This window comes from Engraulis encrasicolus, chromosome 15, assembly GCF_034702125.1.
Source record: "Engraulis encrasicolus isolate BLACKSEA-1 chromosome 15, IST_EnEncr_1.0, whole genome shotgun sequence".
NCBI classification, from domain to species: domain Eukaryota; kingdom Metazoa; phylum Chordata; class Actinopteri; order Clupeiformes; family Engraulidae; genus Engraulis; species Engraulis encrasicolus.
This window is the reverse complement of record NC_085871.1, coordinates 2,523,778-2,547,367: the sequence shown is the minus strand read 5'-3', so window position 1 is coordinate 2,547,367 and position 23,590 is coordinate 2,523,778. Positions and strand designations below refer to the sequence as shown.

The following is a 23,590-nucleotide window of genomic DNA, read 5'->3' as shown; positions in this document are numbered from 1 at the left end:
TAGGTTGGGAACCACTGGACTAGAGTATGTACAAGCCTCCATTTTAATACTGTTACTGATGTTCTCGGACATATTGCGAGGGAGGTTCATTCGTTTTCTGCTGGCGGGCGCGTGGACCCCACTACAGGTGCTTTCCCTTGCGCTCAGAGAGAGCACGGGACAGAACGCGTCTTTTGATTCGTAATTGGTTTGCAGTCGTGTGAATTTGGTAAACTCTGGCACTGAAGCTCTCTGCTTTGTGCCTTGACGGTGAAAAGCTGGCATTGAACATTAAGCGCATAATTGACCCAAAGGGTATACCCATAAGCGCATGATTCACCCAAACGGTTTTATTTAGGCTATTTATTATTTGGCAATGTTTAGATTCTTTCCCACACACACATGATGCTGAAATGGTGTGATACTAAAGGTTGATAAATAACCTACTAATAATGTCTGGTAATTTGTAATGTAGCCTACTTGATCTATGTGAAATTTGAAATTAGATGGTTCTTTTCCAAATCCAAGCCCATATTGGGGCGTTTGGGGGGGAAAAAAGGTTGGAACTGGCATAGAGGGACGCATCTGTTGTCCACCTGTCGACCTTGTTCTACTGTATGGAACACGGATGCATTAGTTCTGTAATGTTTTCCAGCACTGTTATGCTTTTTTTCTCTCATTCGCAAACTATTTGCAGTCACTCAGAAACAGCAACATCGCCAGCTTTCTCTTGTTGTTGGTGATGCACGGCGCATTTAAAAGTCCGAAAACTTGCTGTATACCCCAACAAAATGTGCTCAATTGGCAACACTGGTCGCTCTGATTTCAAAGTAAGCATTCTGTTTGCTTTGGTCCCGCCTCTTTGCACGAGACGAAAAGCAGTCTCAATCTGAGCCAGCCAGTGTGAGCTGCGCAGAACAGAACAGAGAAATACTGTAGTCTAAAGTTATGAGAGATATGGTTCGGTTCATATCGATACGGGCAGTTTAGATACGATGCATCTCGCGTTTGTTTGCGGTTTTTACCGATGCAGACGTTTGCAAATCGATGCAACTGCATTGCAACAGGTCGTATCGATTTTCCGATGCGCACCGGTGAATCTTACCATCCTTACTACAGAGGCTATATATTGTTTCTGGCCATTATTGTCACATGCTTTTGACCGTCCAGGATTTGCAGATGATCATGTCAACATGAACCTCAGTATATTGTGACTACAAATATTTTCTTAAAAGAACATTCCAAAAGGGCATTTTTTTGTCCAGTAGGGCAAAGGGGCAGGTGCTTTAGCACCACCTCATCCCTATCTGTGCACACATTATCAGGATTACCAGTTCAAACAGTAAAATGGGAGGTAGCTCACATGCTCTCGTTGGGGGAAATGCTGTCAGTCAGATATGTGCCATTTCTGGTTTCCATTTCAGCTAATCTGTAAAACACACAATTTTGTACAGTTATGCAACTAGGTTGAATAAGTATTAACTCGTAGGTGCTTTTCCAAAAAATGGCATGCGCCTGTATTTTTTTAAAAAGATTTAGTGGTCATTCCACAGCAAATATCTGAATGCCCTTGCATGGCTATCTCCAATTCCAGGAGGTTCACAAGCTGCCGCAGCGTCCTTACTGCTCACAACCAGCCCTGGCAGGGCGCTCCCCTAGGTGGCCGCTGGTCTCTGCCTGAGGTTTCTTCCTGACTATAGGGTTCTTTTTTCTCAGACCTCACTGAGCTTCGTCATCTAAACAGTGCCCCTAAGCTTTTTCTTGCGGGGGGTTTACCACCACCAGTCCTTGCAGTTCTCTAAACATCATCCCAATAATTGGAATATATTAAAAACAGAGTGGGTGTGGTCATCTTTTGGATAGGACATGGCAAAGTTGGTGTCACTTGCTGTTCAAATGCACCAAATACCCGCCATGAAAAAGGGCCAGTTTTAAACTACAGAGTACACAGCATGTGTGTGAAAACGTGCAGCATGTTCAACATCAAACCTCTTGTCTTTTATATCGCACCTCTCACAGGTCCTCAAATATTTTGGAAGACTAGAAGTTTCGAACCAATTCAGGCCCTGTGATAAACCAAAAGCAAACCCTGTTTTAGGGACACAGCTGATCCAGCCATCTGAAAGTGGCTTCCTTGAAAACTCTGCTCAAAACAGCAGGAGGGTAGTTAAAAAAAATGCTTTTAATGTGTGCGAACCTCTAGGATTTTTTTTCAGCAAAATCTGAGATAGCCATGGGGGGGTTCAAAGATTTGCAGTAACCCATAGACATTCTGAAAATATGCCAAACGCAAAATATGTTCTCAAAGATAATCTTGCCATTTTTTTCCACCTTCATTTCTAAAATTGTCATTTAATTCTTCCAGTATTACAGTCAATGGCAAGTCATAGTTTCATAACTCTTCTTTTTCAACACACTTCAATCTGCTGATGGTGCCTTAATTCTGACACCAGACAACAGACATGTCTGAAGTTGGTAATGTCACACGAGTCAATACATGTCTGCATTTGTCATCCTCAGAATGTCAGAAGCTCACCTGCTGGCGTAATGCTCAATCCGTGAGTGTGTGTCATCATGAGAGAGTTGAGGTGAGGACGTGAGACTGTAGGTAATTTTAACAATACAATATTAATTCATATTGTTATCACTCTTATTATTATTGCTACAGTAAAACTATAAATATACAAATGCTATACTGTACTTCAGAAATACTATAAATGCATTTTGGAGACATTCAGTGTTTCCCACAGCGTTTCTTGCTAAGGCACCCTCCAACAACAACAAAAAAAAGAAATAGTCATGCATCATCAAGCATTGAGCCAAGTGTTAATTTCGTCAGAGGAGACGAAAAATGTTTGTCAACAACCCATTTTTGGGCAGTCATGAAACAGTGGTGCCGTCACAGTACAGTAGCCAACATCTTTCTCTGACACTGTCATTTTAAACATCAAAGAGCACCTGCTTTAGAAAAAAAAGTGAAACAGCACTGCTGAGTAAACACCGCATTTTAGATTGTTTTAGAGTCTGAGAAACAAAAAAATAAATACTTAAAATTCAGCACACTAGGCCTTGGCTTTGACTTAAAGGGTTGAGGCAATGCAGTTTTACGGCAGGGACCCAGGGTCGAATCTGGCCCAAGGTCATTTCCCAATCCACCCCATCTCTCGTTCCCACTTACTCGTGTCACCATCTCACATTGTCTCATCAAAAAAATCATCAGTATTGTGTATTCAACATTTATGAAAGGTTGGCCATGAATGTTGTGTTAGGCTTGTTTTTTTTAAGTGGAATTTAATTATAAACAAAACACAAGTTTTAAATGCTGGAGGACTTGGAAGTGAGATGTGGATGTGTGTGCATTTAAGATGAGTTTTGATTCAAAGTGTGCATGTTCATGTGAGATACTTACGCATGCTCCACCGGCCAAATGTTGATGAGGGTTACGGGCCTAAAAGACAAACATTCTTTATAAGACGGCATGACATGCACATTGACACACACAATGTCCATAGGAACACACACATAAAAGAACATCAAATGATATTGAAATGGTATCAAAAAGGTGGTTTACAATGTATGCTACATACAGTGGAAGAAATAAGCTAGGTCACCCTTTAGAATTTGTTACATTTCAATGTAAAGGTCATAATATATGGTCTGATCTTCACTAGAATCACAAGAATCAAAACAGTGTCTGCTTTACCTATTACCACCCAAACAATTGCATGTTACCCTACAGGTATTTTAAGAAACAAAGATATAAGACTTACGTTTCCATGTTATCCCCTTCCAGAACAGTTTGTACAGGGAGGTAACCCATCCTCGGATGCTTGGCAAAGTACCGTTTCGTCCTGAACTTGTTCTTCAGTACCTTAGCAAAATCTCGTACATCTTCTCCTGATGTAGTCTAAGAAAATCACAATAACACAAACGTAAAAATATGTTAAATATATAAAATACATAAAATATTGCACGTTTTATATGTTTATATGCTTTGCTTATCAGTGTTTACTCTTTCTTAAATACACACACGCACGCACGCACGCACACAAGAAAGACAAAACACATACCGGAGTACAGTACTCAACCATTGGATACTGCATTTTGTGTCCCTTGGCTACTCTTCCCGAGAAAAAACAACTTTGGCAGATGTCGTAATTGAAGTGTTTTAAGCTTCGATATCTAAAAAAACAAACAAACATGTGGAACAAATTGCTCATATTACTATCAATGCATTGTAACAGGACTGTCAAATGTAAAGACATACTGCATACAGTGGTGGCAAAAAGTATTCAATCGTACGCACTGATGATGGCTTAAGGGCCGAAACGTGTCTGCTTCTGGACATGTTGGTATAATAAATAATGAGACGCTGCTTGTGAGTGCAGTTTTTCACCATTTTAAACAAGGATTTAATCCCCAGTGTTTTTCTTGATTTCTTTGTAGCATTCTGTCTCCATGTTAGAATACATCTACCATTAAATTAGAGACTGCTGCAAAGTCAGCAAGGGATCAAATACTTACTGCCACCACGGTATTTAAGCTTATACTATAGGCATACATTTCATGACTGTCCCATGATGATAGTGTTGGCATGTCCAGCACTGATTAGTATTTTTAGACATTTTTGATTTGTATCTTTTTTTAAATACAGCCGCAACATGAGAAATGACATTCGGCCGCAGAGCATTTTGGACTCACAAAGGCTGTATTTTCACATTCCATATGAAACAAAACATGTAGTTTTGGTGAGTCTTTTAAAAGTGCATCTTACCTAAAACCAATGATGGGGCACTCCTTGCATATGTTGCACTTTGCTTGATGTTTGGCTGTCTCAGCCGCAGCTACGCGGTGCAGCACAGGAAGCCACACCATCGACTGGGGCTCAAGTCTCATCCAATCCAGAAACACGGCTGCCTCCAACTCAGGCTTGTTGTTTGCCTAAAATTAGGGATGGAAATTCTCATTTATTGTTAGTTGATCGACCTTATAAACCGAATTATTGATAAGCTGCGTTAAAGCAGGTAGACATCTATGCATTTATGAAAGAATAAACTCACAAATTGAAAGCAGCTCCTGACACTGGGTTCAATATTGCTGCCACCAAATGCTGCCACCTCTCCTAGTTGCCGTGGAATTTGAATACAATCATGGAGCAAAAGACCCAATCTCCTCTGATCGCAGAACCCTGTTACACTTGCAACTTGTCTGAAGAGAACTACAAAGGGGAAACAAACTGGTATGAGCAAAAGTACTTAAAAAATCCTAAGAACAATGTTTAGGTGCAGTAATCAGACCTGCAAACTCGTCAAAGAAAAAAAAGGTGAACATGGAACTTCCATGGAAGACCAGTAAAATGCCAAGGTGTAGGCCCTACGGGAAATCAGTCTTCTAAATTTGCTCATCATTATTCATCACCAATATGGCTATATGCTAATCTTACTAGCCAAACCATTAATTGTACATTACATAATATACAATCAATGACCCAACATACACTCACCACCAGTCAAAGTCAAAGTTGTCCCATTTACCAGCCAAAAAAAAAACATTTGGTTACTTGGGGGCCTTAAAGTGATACTGTGCCATTTTTGGAAATAACTTCATATCACACCTCCCCTTGAGTTAAATGATTGAGATTTACCTTTCTCCTGTACTTCCGTTTTCTGAGTATGGCAGTACAAATTTTACCTCCAAGCTAACTTCAATATTAATTGCTAGCATGGAGGTAAAATTTGCACTGCCATACTCTGAGAACCATTGAAAGAACAGGAGAAAGGTAAACCTCAACCATTTAACTCAAGGGGATGTGTAATATGAGATGTAAAAATGGCACAGTATCACTTTAACTTGGAGCCCTGCGGAGATTGACTGTGGAGTTAAAGCATTTGCTGCTGTTGGCTGAAGAAGGTACATAATAGGGAAATCTATAATATATCATTAGTAGGGATGCAAATTATCGATTAATTCATTAATCATTAATTGATAGCCTTATCGATCGACTTCTCAATGTTTCTCGAAAAAAAAACTACTAAATCTAAACAAATTTAATTAAAAATTGAGATCAATTGAAATCAATTCTGTTTAAATTCTTCAATCCAAAGGTGATTTAAATATTCCCACTATTCACACCCCTCTTCACACACACTCTTCACATGCCCATTTCACCTGGGTCTCTTGTCAGTTGAATTGTCGATTAAATGTTTTTTTTTTATCGATTAACGCATTGATCGATTTAAGCCGATTAATCGATTAATCGTTTGCATCTCTAATAATTAGCTATATATAATACCAAGCGACAAATGTTAGTCGAATTTCAATGTTTCTTCCATTTTCCCAATAAAATTGTGTTGTAGTGTGGAGAAGCATCCGCAGATTGTAGTGAATAAATAAATACAGATGTTATCAAGGTCAATAATATTATTACCTTGATGGCTCACACTGAAATTATAATTGCAGACATTGGCCCTCATTTATCAAAGCAGCGTACGACGAGAATCGTACGTACGTCGTGCGTACGTTCTTTTTCTACGACCAGTTGGCATTTATCAAATCTCATCGTAAGCGCAGGAAAGATGAAATCCTACGACTGCTCTCAGACGGTGTACGCCGTTTTCAAGTTGGACTTGAGATGACTATGATCACCAACTTGAGCAGCAGTTGTAGCGCAACAACTCATTATCATAAATATGTGACCTACATAATTACAAAATGTTTTTACATTGTATATTTTGGCTATAAGCCAACTTCTACCTGTTTGAATTGGTGCACCCTTCCTGGGAGCGCTGCGTTAATTTGGCATAGGTCAACAACTGCAAGAGACTTCTAATTTGTGATTTGACGTGATGTGTGAATAATTGTGCAATATACAGTCGCGTATTGGAATGTGCCTTCAGTCGTGGAATCAATTGACAGACGTCCCTTCTTTTTAACAGCTGGGAGTTCAGGCGCACATCAATCACATACAGTAATAATCTCCCGGTTGAGTTTCGCCATTACGCACGACTATCCGAATACACACCCGGCACGTGTGTGTCCGATAACACTTTATAGTCGTCCATTTAGTTGGCAAAAGGGCTATTCCCTCGAAGGACTTGAGCGCAGGAGAGAAGCAGGGCGCACGTGAGCGCGAGAAGGACACAGCGCACTGGACATGTAAAACTCTCCTTCCCCAACAAATGGTTTGGGCACTGTTTGTTTGCCAGTTTCACGTAGGAACCTTTTCTTGACCTGGTTTACAAAAAGGTTTATCATCATATTTAAAAAAAAAAATTATAGGCCTAATATAATAATGAGAATAAATTCTCTGACTAAGGCACTCCAAATTAAAATGTCTTTATTAGATAAAGACATTTTAATTTGGAGTGCCTTAGTCAGATAATTTATTCTCATTTTTTGATCCTGGAAGTACTATACCTTGGACTAAAGAGCACCCAAACCCAAGAAGCCAACAAACTATCTGGATAAGAGCACACCATACTCCACAAACCTAATATAATAATATTATATAATATAAGAAATATCTTCATTATGTCTACTGTAGTCAATCAAACAATTCATTGTAAGTGTTTGGAAATCAATATCTACCCCTTACATATTGAGAACCGAAACACTGTTGACTGCTGTTGATTATTTCCACGTGTTATTTTGTTGTCTACCTCGCGTAAAGCCTAATTTCAAACTGTCAATCAACCAGAGACGTGGATGTTTTAGCCGGTTTGCGTCTCCGCATGTCGCAAACTTCGGGGTGTGGTCTCCTTCCCGCCATTTTAGAGAAGGTGTGATTATTCTAATTACGATGGTAGGAAGGACTATGCATGCTTCTTTTTGTTTTACTCTCCCTCTACATACAGGCCTACCCTCATCTGCCGCCATGAGTAGGCACATGAATGATACAAGAATATTGTCTTTGAATACTGTCACCATACTTCATCACGGATCGTCGTTGGGTCATTTCACACACCAACACACATGACACAACAACACACCTGTAAAAGAAGTTTGTTGAAACATGTTTTTTTGTGGACATATTAGGCTATAGGCTAGTGCACCAGTGTTTGGGGGACAGACAGTATACCTTTGACTTTATGAAGGTTTCATGGTAGTCTGTGTGGGCACACATGGTAGGCACACAGAGTTATCGCTTTATTATCGCAGTTAAATGATCCAACGTAAAGAGAAACCAAATTTAGTTTGCTGCTAATCTGCCAAATAGCAAAGCTGGGCCCTATACAGCCTAACATCAGTCGAACACATTTTCTCACTCTGAAGTATTCAATGTTGTTTTGTTTATCAAAACAAGCATCAACATATTGCCGTCAAATAAGGTGAAACATTGGGTAACCATGCTAGGAAGACAGACCTTGCAGCCATTTGGCTATTTATTTTCACAAGTGGACGGGCTTCGCTAATAGAAAACAATCCATAATTCTCAAACCCTGCTCAAAGCCCATTTACCTTTGAAACGGTGATCTGGACAGTGCACTTGTAAAGGAAAGCGAAACAGAGGGAAAGGGGGGAAGACTTGTGTGTTTCGCGACCACTTCGTTTCAGCAGCAGCTGTTCTCACGATATTTACACACCGAAACGGTTAGAATACGTGAAAACAGATCATGCCTTGCACACAGGAGCACGGTGTAAGTGCGGCGCATGTCCGGCCCCGCGAGCGGCAGACCAGACATGTCCGTGATGCTCCTTGAAAATAAAGTCTATTTTCCTGTGCAAACGTCCACGTTCAATGAGCGGGTTCCATTGAAAACTAGAAGCACTCTGAGAGCGCAGACCTCCACCAAGGAATCTGCTTGATACATTTGACTATGTTACACCCAGAGTCTTTCTGCCTTGTTTTTGTGGAGCCCCCGCAATTTAATTTCTGGTCACTAGGGGGTGTCTAGATAGTGAAGAATCTCTTGAAAAGTCCTGGTTCCGGTTCGTGATCCGGATCACCTCCAGAATTCAATCACTTGTTCCTTGGGTCATTATCAAGAAACCCACAGAGTTTCGTCCAAATCCGATGATCGTTTTTTGAGTTATGCTGCCGACAGACAAACAAACGGACAAACTAACGCGACTAAAAACATTACCTCCTTGGCGGAGGTATTGAATGGCTAAAGCCTGCGGATAGAACGTGGACGCTGACTGTACAGTGTGCAAGGCAGCCCGTGAACCTCCCGGACTTGCGATACTCCCGGACACGTTAAGCAAACGCGAATATCTCGGTGTGTTTCCACCGTTATACTTCGACTGGAGCACCTCGAAAGTTTACCACTGCCAGCACACACGTCTGAAGTAGCGGTCTGATTGGTCAAAAAAAAAATTCAGCCACACATTGCTGTGGGAAGGTCAGGCCGAGACAGTTGCAAATCAACAGAGAAAATTGTAAGGGCCCCGTAAACACATTTTTTCATCTCTTCGCATATTTGATGTCAAAATCCGTAATGGTCGGCAGACCCACCAAATTTCTTTGCTATTGCTATTATATCATGTTGACTGCCTCAGTGGTTACTTACATCTATATTTATCCTCCAGATGTGCTTTACAGAGGGAGATGATGCCAGTCTTCAACGAGAGGGTCCTAATCTTACCACTTCTGCCACTGTGAAATAAAAACAGAAATAAAATCATAATAAAAACAACATTTACGAAATCCTCTTTACATATGCCACTGGGAAATAAAAACAGCATTACTTTAAATCCTGTCAACACCACATAATTGTGTGTGATGTGTGAAACCTGTGTGAACGTCTGTGTGTGATGTCTGAAAGTGTTACAGTCAGGCATGCCATGTAAACCAACAAACTTTTTGTATATAACTTGAGGGGAGGTGTAAATTGAGCTTATTGTGCGGCATCACTTAAAGACATGAAAAACATGGCTCTGACCTACCCCATCTATCTCTCTCTACATCATTTCCTGTCAGCTTAAAATGCTCCAATATATACAGTAAGTCCAATAACTATTTGATGATCCCTTGCTGATTTTGTTGGTTTGCCTAGTAACAAAGACCTGATCAGTCAATAAATGAATGATAATATGTGTTCTAATATGGAGAGACGGAATATCAAAAAGAAAATCCAGAAAAAAACTGAAGAGAATATAGATTAAGTCATTTCTATTTCATTGAGCAAAATAAGTATTTGATCCCCTGCCAACTGATAACAGTTCTGGTCCCACGCACCAGATAGGCACTTCCTATGAACTTGTCATCTGAATTAAAGACACCTGTACATACTAAGATGCACAAAAGACACATTGAATCAGCAGAATCAGTCCATAGTAAGAGTGAATCAATTAGACTCCAACCTTACCAACATGGTAAAGACCAAAGAGCGGTCGAAGGATATCAGGGACAAAACTTTAGACCTGAACAAACAGGAAATGGGCTACAAAGCCACAAGAAAGATACTGGATATTAAGGACCCAGCTGTTGATGCATTTCTTCCGAAATGTAAGAAATACAAAATGACAATCCATCAGCCTGTCTGGGGTTCTATACAAGATTTGACTTTTTGTAGGGATTCGATAATCATGAGAACAGAATGAAAGCACCCTAGACCTGTACGGGATGAACTGGGCAATGATATCCAAGCTTCTGGGACCAAAATCAATGAGAAAACTATTTGCAGCACTTAATGCCACATATGATTAAAATCCTGCAGTGCACACACGGTAACCCTGTTTCAGAAGGAACCTGTGCAGACCCACCTGAGGTTTGCCAACAAACATCAGACTGGTTTAGGATGTGATAAGGAGCTGCGGTGGTCAAATGAAACCAAAATCAAGCTGTTTGGCATTAACACAATTCAATGTGTTTTGAGAAAGAGTACTGCTGTCTATGATCCCAAGAAAACCCTCCTCACCATCCTGCATTATGACGTATGCGCCAGCGAGAATGGCAGCAAGTTTAGTAGCTCCAAGTTTTATGTCTATTCTACTCGTCTTCCGTGTTGTTTTTTATTACTTATTTTTCAGTTCTTAGCTTAGAGTCTAGTTGTTGTTTTCCTGTATGTTATTATTGATTAGTTTTTTATTCTTTAACGTGGACAAGAAGTTATTTATTTCATATGGATATGGATATGGAGAAGTCTACATTCCAAAAGAAGTTTTCAGCTTTCGAGGATGCAGAGCAGGGGTCACAGTCAAGGCCAAGGGACGGGAGAAGAAATGGAGATATAAGCCCTCTGTCCCTGCAATTATTATGGGAAACGTGAATTCGCTGTAAGAAACCAAAAGCTGTGTAGAGAAGCTAATAGTCTAATTTGCTTCACGGAAACATGGCTAACTAGTCTCACTCCTACTTCTAATGTGGACATACCGGGCTTCAGCGTAGTTAGACTGGACAGAAACAATGCACTTTCAGGGAAAAAGAAAGGAGGTGGACTGATCATGTATATCAATAACAAGTTTTGTCATCCCGGACATGTAACGGTGAAGGAAACAATGTGTAGTAAAGATGTGGAGCTACTGGCCGTCAGCTTACGTCCTTACTACACTCCAAGAGAATTTTCACACTGTATAATAATCTGCGTCTATGTCCCTCCGAGAGCGGCCCCGGATACTGCCTGTGATGTCATTCACACAACTGTTGCGAGGCTACAAACACAGCATACAGAGGCTTTCTTCGCCATCACTGGGGGTTTTAACCACGTCACCCTCAACTCCACCCTCACCAACTTTCATCAGTTTGTTGATTGTGCAACAAGGAAAAACAAAACCATTGACCTCCTGTATGCAAACGTGAAGGATGCATATAGTGCCACCCCGCTTCCTCCACTGAGTTTCTCTGACCACAATTTGATCCATCTACAGCCTCTGTACATCCCAAAAGTACAAAGGCTGCCAGTTACCACACACACTTTCAGAGAATGGACACCAGAAACTGAGGAGGCACTAAGGGACTGCTTCGAAACCACTGACTGGAGTCTACTGCAGGGCAGTGATGACCTGGAGGAGGCCACAGCATGTACTACTGACTACATAAACTTCAGCATGGACATTGTTGTACCAACAAAGACTATTCGCTGCTACCCCAACAACAAACCCTGTGTAACCAGAGATGTCAAGCAACTCCTCAATAAGAAAAAGAAGCTTTTTAAGGAAGGCAACTTGACAGAGCTGAGGAGTGTACAGCGAGAACTCAAAAGCAGACTGAAGGAGGCCAAGGTGGCATATGGGAAGAAGGTGGAAATGAAAATAGAGGACAATGCTAAAGAGGCATGGCAGGGGATTAAAAAAAATCACTGGGTGTGGAAAGAAGCAAGGTATGGCAGAAGGCGATCTGTCAATGTGCAATGATTTAAACCATTTTTACAACCGGTTTGGAAACTCTGACACAGAGAGAAGCATTTCTCTTGTCACCTCTATAGCCCCTACACCCCCCCCAGCCCACACTTGACAACCACTCTTCAGCAGGCTACCATCTCCTCCACTCACAACCCCTCACTCCCATTACTACTTCACCCTGCTTCACGAACAGGGACACTTCATCCCCACACCCTCCTCTACCTATGGTCACCACTCCCATCATCAACACTGCAGCAGTACCTCCACCAATGGACACAGCAGGCTCACAATTTCCCACTACCTCTATCCCCCTTCCCTGCTCCTCATTTCTGTGACTTGAAACAACTTACCCGCCACCCACCCCTGCCACACAGGGCTGTACATTAAGCCTAAATTTTTGACTGTGCGAGAAAGAAAAATAAAACGGGCGCACCTATACGAGTATGCATTTCAACCCTTTCATTCGCATTTGCTCCTGAGTTCGAGTGCATGATTGTGAGAGCTGCTCATTTTTTCCACAGCCTATCTGATAGACAGCATCAAACTCCATTGGGAACGCTCTTCAAAAAAGACGGTAAATGTTGCTTGAATTCCGTGTTGGCTAAGATTGAGCCATCTCTGCTCCCGTAGCTCAGAAAAAAAACAGAATCGCTTCGCACAAATCCCTGGTGGCGACAGTTACAAGGCGCGCATGCCTCATCTCCCAGTCGGATGTTCTGTGCCAAAACTTCTTACAGCTTTTCGAAATGGACTGCTGTTCAAAACGTTCAAATGCGGGAGTTTGCATTGCTGACAGGAAACCTCTTGAATCCGATAGTGAAATAGCCACTCGGTTTGCTAGCTCATGTGATTTAAAAGACGTCGTTGTTAGAGCTGTTTTGGCGTTTCCCAAACCGCTGTCTTCACAATGACTTAGCAAAAAAAAATGCAATCGCAATCAAAGTAATCAAGTCAAAATATAGTTCGAGGAGCATTCACAAGTAGTGTGCAGTGCGCGCAAATTTAAAGTCTAGTTGGTCCAGTAGCTCTGGTCTAGTAGGCTATCAAAAAGAGCAGCCAACACAGTGAGATAATTTTGCTGCTCCCAGTTTCATTTCACACCGTTCCAACCCATGCGTTTGAGGAAAAAAAAACTAGGCTATAATAAAGCCTGTTGGATTAGGCCTAAGAAAATTAAGTTTGGTTCCGGTTGGTTGTCAGATTTGGTCATGGGTCGGTCGGATTTTATTTATTTTTTTTCAATTTTTTTTTTCCAATTTTTTTTTTAATGTCTGACACCCCCAACCCCCACATGCGCCAGATTTCGTCATAAACGTTGTTTGAACAATGCCAAGGACGATAGTGGAGTGAGGCCTACAGCTAAAGTTACAATTAAATATAATAAACATTAATGAGCCAATTATAGGCCTACTGACCGTCACCGAAATGAGGATATGATGCGTAATAGCCTACCGTTTCTGCAAAACTTGTCCAGCTGTCAGTTGCCTGACACTGCTATTTTAACTCCTGTAGGCCTATGTCCCGTTTACTTTTTTTGATTCCTTTCCATCATCCGTTGTAGACCATATTTTCAGATGAAGGTTCTGGCTTGCAAACATTCTATTTACTCACTTTTTGTTTTACGCGAGGATGTAGACACCTAGGCGATATGAATGTTTTAATGAAGGGTGATTGAGGGGCAACATCGTCATTGCCATTAAAGCATTATTGTAGGAAACTGTAGTAGTCCTAGGTCTTCATCGAACAGTTGTATGCCTATTTGTGGCGACATCATCGTTCATTTCTATTTCATTATTTGGAGGAGGTGCGGAGAGTGAGACAGTGACAGGCGCCCTGCTCCTGTGCAATGGTGGAGGGACAAGCAGAGAGAGAGAGAGCGAGAAAATAATAGGCGCAGGCCAACGGACTTCTTGGTTAACCAAGCCTTGTGGTAAATTAAAGAATGAAGAAAACTTGGGCAAAGCATTTCCCTTCTCTCATATTAACTTATTTTACAAGGTATTGTTACAGTGCTACGTTAGTATTGCTATGACGAGTTATGCATCTCGTCGAACATGCAGCGCGACTGAATGGAAGCCCTTTTCTAACACGACGAGACAATATCAATACATTCAAAAATCGTGGATACTCATGTTGTCTGTGTGTTGCATTTCGAGGCGGGTGGTCAGGCTGTGTCAGTGTCGGGTGAGGTAAGGCTATTAAGCTATTATTTGACAGGCATTTTCGCCAGGTTCCCAAACTATCCTACATCGTAGGCTATTAGTCTGCAAGAACGCTATGAGGCAAGTTGTTTAAAACTTACGAGCTACAACGACTACCAATTAGCATGTTGTAGCATAATAATTAGCATATAACGTAACCGAGTAGGTGCGCAACTCTGTAGTGACATTTAATATCAAGCCGGCGGCCCTTATGGCGCGCGCGTGTGTGTTGCTCCTATGTGGATAGTCATGCGATGCAAATTCAGTAACTTGCAGGCAGGTAGAAAGTGAGAGATGGCGAGTTATGGGAATGAAGAAACGTGTTGTGTCTTGTCTATATGAACAACCGTCCACACAACATCGATATTTTTTTGAGGATTCCAAAAACTCAAAAAAAAATGTTTGGGTCGCACAAAAAATGATAGGGTCGGTCGGCAACCGGAACCAAAACATTATTTTTTCTAGGCCTTAACGTGTAGTAGGCTATGTTTAAGATTTAGTCAATCTAGTTCAGTAAGCATGTGATTTACATGCTTTTAATCACGAAGTTATAATAATAATAATAATAATAATAATAATAATAATAATAATAATAATAATAGGCCTAGTAATAGTAATGGTAACTGTGATTTATGGCATATAGCAGGTTCCCAACACGTTTTGCACTGGGACCATTTTATCCTGAACTTTTGGGGACCCCATTTTTTTCACAACCAAAACCATGACTGAGCAAACTTGCTGGCTATAAAAAAAAACAGTGGATATTTCGGACAGTATAAGACTACAATAGCTATGGATTGTAAATTAGTGATATTTATTGGTATTTTTTTATTTCACACCTAGACATTTCAGGGGAGCCCATTGGAATTCCAGGTGCCCCCATACCCCAGTGTTGGAAAAAACACTGACATATAGCCTAGCCTAGGCTATTGTGCATGAAGATGAAGAAACAAGCAATGGTGCAAGCACAGTATTTTACATACCCCCCCCCTTTAGTCCAAGGCGGTCGGTCCTGATGGCATCTGTGCAAGACTGCAAAAGACATGTGCTGAGGAATTAGCTGAGCCTCTTCATCACCTTTTTAAGAGTCTACAAGAAGGCAAGGTCCCTATCTTGAGGAAAACTTCATGCCTGGTTAAAAAAAACCCACCCCAAAGAACTTGATTACAGACCGGTTGCCCTCACCTCACACCTAATGAAAACTTTTGAACGAGTGCTGCTGCGCAACTTTCTCAAGCCCCAGGTACGCCACGCACTGGATCCTCTGCAGTTCGCCTACCAAGAGAACGTGGGAGTGGAGGATGCTATCCTGTATCTTCTTCACAGAGTACACGCTCACTTGGATAAGGGTGGCTGTGCTGTGAGAATCATGTTTTTTGACTTCGCATTCAACACCATACCACTGCTGCTGAAAGATAAATTGGTGCAGATTGGAGTGCAGCCTGGCCTGGTAACCTGGATCACTGATAACCTCACAGAGCGGCGCCAATTCGTAAGGATGGGTGACATTACATCTGAGACAGTGATTAGCAGCACAGGAGCGCCACAAGGAACGGTGCTCTCCCCAGTCCTGTTCACCCTGTATACAACTGACTTCAGCTACAATTCTGGGCCACATGCAGAAGTTCTCAGATGACACTGCAATTGTGGGGTGTATAAGAGATGGCCAGGAAGAGGAGTATAGGGGACTGGTGGACGACTTCGTAGGATGGTGCCAAAACAATCAGCTGCACCTGAATACCACCAAAACCAAGGAAATGGTGATTGATTTCAGGCACTCCACCCTGCCCTTGGTGCCTGTTTCTATTGGGGGAGAGAATGTGGAGACTGTCTGTACTTACAAGCACTTAGGAGTGCACCTCGACAATAAACTGGACTGGTCCACAAATTTGGATGCACTTTAGAGGAAAGCCCAAAGCAGGCTCTATTTCCTCAGAAGGTTGAGGTCCTTTAATGTCTCCAGCCAACTTCTGCTTATGTTCTACCAGTCTGTCATGGCCAGCGGGCTCTTCTATGCTGTGACTTGAAGGGGTGGAAGCATTAGGAAGAGAGACGCGGGATGCCTTGACAGACTGGTGAGGAAGGCAGGGTCAGTGGTGGGCATGGAGCTGGAGACTCACCTCAACAGCTGCGAGCAGAGCCCTGAACAGACTGGACTGTATTATGGATAATCAGCTACACCCCCTTCACACCACCTTCAGTAACCAGCTGAGTCTGTTCAGCCACAGACTCCGTGCTCTCACTTGCAGGACAGACAGGCTAAGGAGGTCCTGTGTCCCATGGGCCATTCAACTGTTTAACAGTATACAGAAGAACACCAAGAAGGACATCATTATTGGGGATTGGACTGCCTGAGATGCCAGAGCTGGCCCAGATCGGGAAACCTCTTGGCGTGTGTGTGTGTGTGTGTGTGTGTGTGTGTGTGTGTGTGTGTGTGTGTGTGTGTGTGTGTGTGTGTGTGTGTGTGTGTGTGTGTGTGTGTGTGTATTTATGTAGCTACTTGACACCTGAATTTCCCCCTGGGGATCAATACAGGGGATCTTCACATCATCAACGAATGGATGAAGGGAGACATGTAACGTGCAATCCTGAGTGTCAATGTTCTTTCCCCCACCACTAAACTGAAGGTGGGCCATTTTTGGATCTCCCAACATGACAATAATATGCAACATACAGTCAAAGCAACTAAGGAGTGGCTCAAGAAGAAGCATACTCAAGTCATGAAGCGGCCTAGACGGTCTCCAAACAAAACCCTATAGTAATTCTATGTAGGGAACTGAGCCTCCCATTTGCCAAGCTACAGCCCCAAACTATTAATGTTTTAGAGATAATCTGCACCGAAAAGTGGGCAAAATCGTTTGTAATATATGCCCAAATATTGTCATCAACTAAAAGAAGCATCTGACCTCTGTGCTAGACAACTTGGGCTTTGCCACAAAGTTCTTTGTCTTCTTTGGCTAGCGGGGTCAAATACTTATTGGCCTAAATTAAACACAAATCAATTAAAATATATTCTTTAAAGTTATTTTCTGGAATTTATTTGTGATATTCTGTGTCTCCATGTTAGAATACAAATAAACAAATACATTTGCAAACTGGCAAAATCAGCAAAGGCTCAAATACTTATTGGACTCACTGTGTGTGTGTATATACTGTATATATATATATATATATATATACATACATACACACACATACACACTTAAAAAGTTATGTTTGAATATACATACATGTCATAGACGTTGAGCAGCCAATTAAGACACATGTCCACACAGAGGGGTACGTTGACCAAGGTGCTGTGCTGTTTCTCCAGGCGTGAGTAGATGTTGGTAAGGCAGGAGACCAGCTGAACCACGTCCACAAGCTGCTCGTTCTGCCTCAGTCCTTGTTGCTCAAATGCTTCCACTGCTGTGGACATCCCTAGCAGATCCACTGAAAAACAAAAACACAGCCTTGTACATTGGAAAGCAAACTTGTCTACTTCAGAAAAACTAGGCTAGGCATGAGGTTTCTGCTAATGGATATAACAAAAAATATGAAAAATTACGTCACAAAATGACGTCATAGATATGGCAAAGTGGCTTCAGTTTCTTAGAACATTGCAACAAGCAGTAAATCCTCAACAACAAGATATATCATTACCAAATTCGCAGGGCATGATATACATAGGAAAGCCCAACTTGTGTGGAGGGAAAGAGGCCTACTGTAGACCTATGTTAAAAAAAGTAAGGGATAATTGACGCCATCTTGTTCGTTTAGCATAAATAATGCACGTGGCTCTTAGGTTCATGTCCATGTTTCAACATGCATAGGAAGTGCACACAAGGTTGCATATGGAAATAACTGGACTGAAGTCTTGGAAACTGTAGTCCTATGTAATAAGCATGTTTGTGTGAATGTATTGGCCCAAATATAATATAGGCTAAGGTTCATGTAGGTAAAGAGGTAAAGAAGTTGTTTTGCCCACATCGGTTTGGTAGATTCTATCCTGCTTTTAACATGTCTGCGTCAGGGGCTATGGACTACCTAAACGAAATCGTTGGAAACCATAGCCTAGTCTATCAGCTTCATTGTCAAAAGCGATAGGCTAAAAGCAGACAGTGCATGCGTGTGTGGGTGTGTGTCTCAAGTGGTTGCATTTGACCACTTAACACACGATGGGGGAGGAGAGGGGCTATCCAAAACCACAGCCATGAATGCAAATTCTTGCCCGTTCGCTTAGAGCTCTACTGGTAAAAAATAAAACCCTTCCCCCTCTATCGCTCTGTACTTGTTGCGATGTCCTTCCCCAAATCAAATAGAACCGAAGTGTGTGTGCCTCGCGTGAAAGAAATATGGCCAGAAACTGAAAGACGAGGATAGCCGTCCAATGCTTTAAATGTAGCCTAATGTTTGGTTCAATGCACTGTCCTTAATTTTACCAAACGAAAAAAATATCCATATACAAGAAAAAAAGTATTGAGTTTCAATAGCAGACGTTTCGAATCTTAAAACAATGTAATCGCAACAAGACGTCAGTAGCCTATACAGTAGATACAAGTTGAGACGGCATTGACCATAACATGCCCGTTAAATGTATGATCCTTGCCCATTCATATGTCCTAATCGTTTTCATTTTAGTAATTTTCGGATATGTCTCTGACGGAAACGAATGATTGAAAACTGTAGCCTTAATCAATCGCCTGTTGGTCTTGTCCTTCGCAGCTTTGCTTTGCGAATTCAAAGTCTGTGCGCCTCAGTCTGTGTTAAACCTCAGGACGTTTAGTCGTCGGGACTCGTGACCCCACACAAGATGTAAAATTGAAACGCACTAACAGATGCATGCACCTCCACGTGCGTGATAGGCTATTGCATCCTATAGCCGAAGTAGGCCGTTATATATTGTCAAATAGCATCTGTCGGAGCTCACGACTGTCACCTGTACGTTTGATGCAACAGTGGGTATTTGCCATAAAGGAATTGTGTTTGACACCTGTGGATGAAAGTCGGCTTTGCTATTAAGCAAAATACTTTCCACATCTGCCATTACATTTATTGTTTAAAACAGCTAGGACAATTACATATTTCCGGGCGCCATGGGGGGAAGTGGGGACGGTTGCAACATGTGGAAGTTCCAACACTGCAGATTTCAATGCAGAAAATATATTTAGTTTGCCTTTCTAATAGTCTCTGAAATATCTGTACAAGGACAGGTTAAGTGTTGCATCCGTCCCCAAACTGCCCCATGGCGCCCGGTAATTCACTGCGCCTCCCCGTGGCCAAAAAAGACATGAAATGCAAGTTTGACAACTTTCCTGCGGGGCGTAGACTAAATTTAAATAACAATTAAGGTGGCCGCACCCCCAGCGAATTCCCTGCCGGGGATCTGCCAAGGGACTGTGAAGGGACAGTCAGGGAAACAGAGGAAATTTAAATGGCTGGGTCTGTATGTATGTCTGCTGTTGCCCAGTCTTGCACTTTATATGTCTGTATAGGTATTGTATAGGTACTCTAGGTGAAATGTATTGCAGCGCCGAGCCCCCTGGAGTGGACTGTGTGTGTGTTTCCCCATATGATTCCCTCTCTGTCTATCCGTATGTGTGAATGGTGAATGTGTGTGAATGTGTGTGTATCTGTGCGCGTGAATGTTGTTCCCCACTCCCTCGTGTGTCTTCTAGAAGTTTTGGGGTGGGTTTTGAAAGGGGGGAGGTGTCAAGGCGGGAATAGTTAAAGGATTAGATAGGATGGGTATAAAAAAAATAGATTAGATAAAATTAGATACAATCACATTAGGCTATAGGCCAGGAGTTCCCAAACTTTACCATGACAAGGCCATGTTGGCATTAGCCTGGTCCTGACCATCCCATAATACTACCATTTCATTTCGTATTTATGGTCTGCCATTTGTTTGCTCTGAACCGATTGTAGGAAGCAGGAAGTTTGCACTCAGTTATGGTTTGAAATTATTGGACACCTCTCACCCAATCGCTGGCTCACTTACTCAACAACAACATAGCGCAGACCAATGGCTCTGGCGCAGATGTGTACGTCATTGTCACGAGCGTCCTCCCCCTTTCGCCCCCACGTGGGGGGCGTATTCGATTATTGGCTGTTTTCTGGGGGGGCGTTGCGATCAAAATTCTACTGCTCCAGGCACTCCACAGAGAAGCACGGCCAGACTACAGTAGTTGAGCCAATCCTTTGGTGGAAGTACGTAGGATGGCTCACGAGGCTACCCCAACATAGCCTACCACTAAATTCCAGCCAAGCCTCCCCTGATATGGGACGTGCCACACTATTAATTCTGTGCACCCAGTTCCACAACTTGATGAGGTTTGTGTATTCCTAAAACCATTCAAGTACTATAGAAAGCATAATACATAAATACTGTGAAGAAGAACATTATTCAGCTGGGATTTTAAGCCTATTTTTGGTTTATTTTGGCTACTTAAGTTCAATTCATTAAATTATTAATATTGTGATTTAATTATTAATAGTGTGATATTTTCCCTGCCAACCATAGCTATACTTATTATTCAAAATGCTACATACTGGACATAAGGACATAACTGGAATGCACAACACTACCTCTCTTTAATAAACTGTATGTTCTATGTATGTCTGCTGTTGCCCAGTCTTGCACTTTATATGTCTGTATGGGTATTGTGTAGGTACTCTAGGTGTAATGTATGTATACTGATGTCTAATTGTCTAGAGTCTATGTTTGTCTGCATGGGGAAAAAAGCAACAATTCTTTGTATGACCAGCGTATGTAAAAAAATTTGACAATAAAACCGACTTGACTTGACGGGATCCAGCCACTGTAGCTGATTTTAAAACAATTAGAAGAGTTTGCCAAAAACTCATCCACAGCTTGTCAGTTCTTATTAACACTTGACTAAAATTGATGCTGCTGGACATGGTACAACAAGTCATACGGTTCAGAGGGCAATTACTTTATCACACAGGCTCATGCAGGTTTTATGGCATTATTTCCTTAACAAATGAAATGATCACTAAGAAACTACAGTTTATGCTTGCTTGGTCATCCTTGTTTATTGTTTACATTTGTTTGGTGATCTGAAAATGTTCATTGAATTCAATGTCCACTAAATAAATCCCCTCTGCCCCCTGCCACCCTCTCTCTCACCCACAGGTCTGGGGGGGCCCCAGAAAACCAGACCTTTTGCCCCTGAGTAATGAGGTGCGTGAAGGATAGTGTACCGTCCATCTCATCCATTAGCCTCTCCCTGTCATAACACCTGTATGGGCCAAAAACAACTTTTCAACTGTTCACATGAGGTCAACAGGTTGAAGCGTTTTTAAGATTTCCAGTCTGGAGGTCGATTTCCATCATTGTGTGCGTAATTGCGTGCTTGATAATTACACTTGTAAAAATGCTTTACACTTTCCCATCATCTTCTTCATGTGAACAGGCCCTTGGTTATATGCGTTCTGATAAAAAAATTAAAACCAAGTACTCACAGCAGAGGGCTTTCTGCAGGCGCCTCAGCTTCATGGCTGTTCTATAGGCAGAGAAGCGTACATTGTTCAGGTCCGCTAAGAGACAAAGAGAGAGACAGAAAGAGAGATATTACAATATTTCAGATGAGGAAAGTACAGCACTTCCTACATCATACTGTTGTCAAACTTATGAAATTGGACACCTTTCCCAAGCCTGATTGGCCTTGCAGGCTGGCTTCAGACAAATCATCCCTTTGGAATTATTATGGGTCTGGATTTTTAGGGTTTTTTTCTACTCTACATAGCAGATGCAGAGGTAGTATCTGGGACAAGGATGGAAATTCAGTTGTTTCCAGTCACGATGGGTAGATTCTTAAATGTACCAGTCACTCATTGTTTTTTACCAGTCAATTAATATTCAGCCATTCCAAACATTGTGATACCATATAACGTCATAATATTATGTTATGCTATGACATACTATATTCTGGATCAAGGGCATAGTAATTTAAGACATTCCAACATCTTAAAACCTGAGTTGAGGTGAAATTCCTCACCCATCACAGTGGCATGTGAGTTAACATATTACCAGTCACCACTCAAATAAAACAATATTTGACCGGTGACCGTTGGTTAAGTTTCAATCTTGATCTGGGAACATGTCTAAGTAATTTGGTTTTAAGTGTCTGCTAAACCCAATTTAAAGCAATGATGTACCAGGCTAAAAAAGACAACTTCAGCCAAAATACTGCATGTTTGTATCGTTTTGAAGTGTCTGCGTGGTAAAACTTGATTCGTAAGGAAATGCTCCCTGCTCTACCATCAGAAAATTATAAAAAAACATAGACATGAAACAGGTGACTTTGTACGTCATTATAAAATCCTCACATATTAACTTTTTACAGGTGAAGCACAATATAAAAGGGATTATTGCACTTGCAAATATAAAAGTATTCATTACATGTGTGTGAAGTATTAATAACATCAAAGAAATACATTACACACTCAGTGCAAGAATTAATCGAGAGATTGACAGTTTTTTGTGTGTTTGTTTAGAGACCGATATTGCTCATGCTAACCCAAGGACTGGTACAGTTCGGTCATCTGAGGATGATCCCAGCTTGTTGTTTGAGTCTGATGGCTGAGGGGGAAAAAAGAAAAGGTTATTTTAGTTTTTAGATGTTGAACAAATGAACATTAAAAGGAACAATCCACCTTTTTTTCATTTTCACAAATTTGCAGTGTTTCCTAGTATTATCCATATAATTTCTCAGTGTGTTCAGTACTTAGATTTATTGGTATCAACAGAATTCTTAGCATAGCTTAGCATCATCACTGGAAGTAAATGGCACCATTAGCATCAAGACACAAGTGATTACTGAACGGGATTAAATTGCCGTTTTGCATTCTGGTCAATTTCATATTCATTCGTTCATTCATTATATTCATTTAATATGGCTATACTGTTGAGCTAGGCAATACAAACACAGAGAAAAACTAGAAATGCACTCAGAGTGCAAACCTCCGCCAAGGAAGCTCAGTTTGCTTTATGGGCACTGGGCCCAGTTCGTTCGTGGTAACGAGTGGCAACTTTATTTTAGCCACCTGACAACCCATTAGTCAATATTTTGGCTGTTGCCACCCTCGACACTTGCACATTGATTTATTAAAAATTACAACAAAAA

The 23,590-nt window shown here is 41.5% G+C and overlaps 1 protein-coding gene across 4 annotated transcripts in view; it reads right to left on the bottom strand.

Moving 5' to 3' along the window:
• Nucleotides 1–23,590, bottom strand: part of dmd (dystrophin) — a 233,406-nt gene that overhangs the window by 29,832 nt on the left and 179,984 nt on the right. For all 4 annotated transcript variants that reach the window (XM_063216797.1, XM_063216798.1, XM_063216800.1 and 1 more), the window contains 11 exons: nucleotides 22,985–23,046; nucleotides 21,927–22,001; nucleotides 17,693–17,894; nucleotides 9,489–9,574; nucleotides 5,040–5,197; nucleotides 4,754–4,920; nucleotides 4,050–4,161; nucleotides 3,750–3,886; nucleotides 3,389–3,427; nucleotides 2,516–2,581; nucleotides 1,343–1,408 (listed from right to left, as the gene is read on the bottom strand). In XM_063216797.1, coding sequence (XP_063072867.1) covers nucleotides 1,343–1,408; nucleotides 2,516–2,581; nucleotides 3,389–3,427; nucleotides 3,750–3,886; nucleotides 4,050–4,161; nucleotides 4,754–4,920; nucleotides 5,040–5,197; nucleotides 9,489–9,574; nucleotides 17,693–17,894; nucleotides 21,927–22,001; nucleotides 22,985–23,046 — 1,170 coding nt within the window. The remainder of the gene's footprint in view (nucleotides 1–1,342; nucleotides 1,409–2,515; nucleotides 2,582–3,388; nucleotides 3,428–3,749; nucleotides 3,887–4,049; nucleotides 4,162–4,753; nucleotides 4,921–5,039; nucleotides 5,198–9,488; nucleotides 9,575–17,692; nucleotides 17,895–21,926; nucleotides 22,002–22,984; nucleotides 23,047–23,590) is intronic.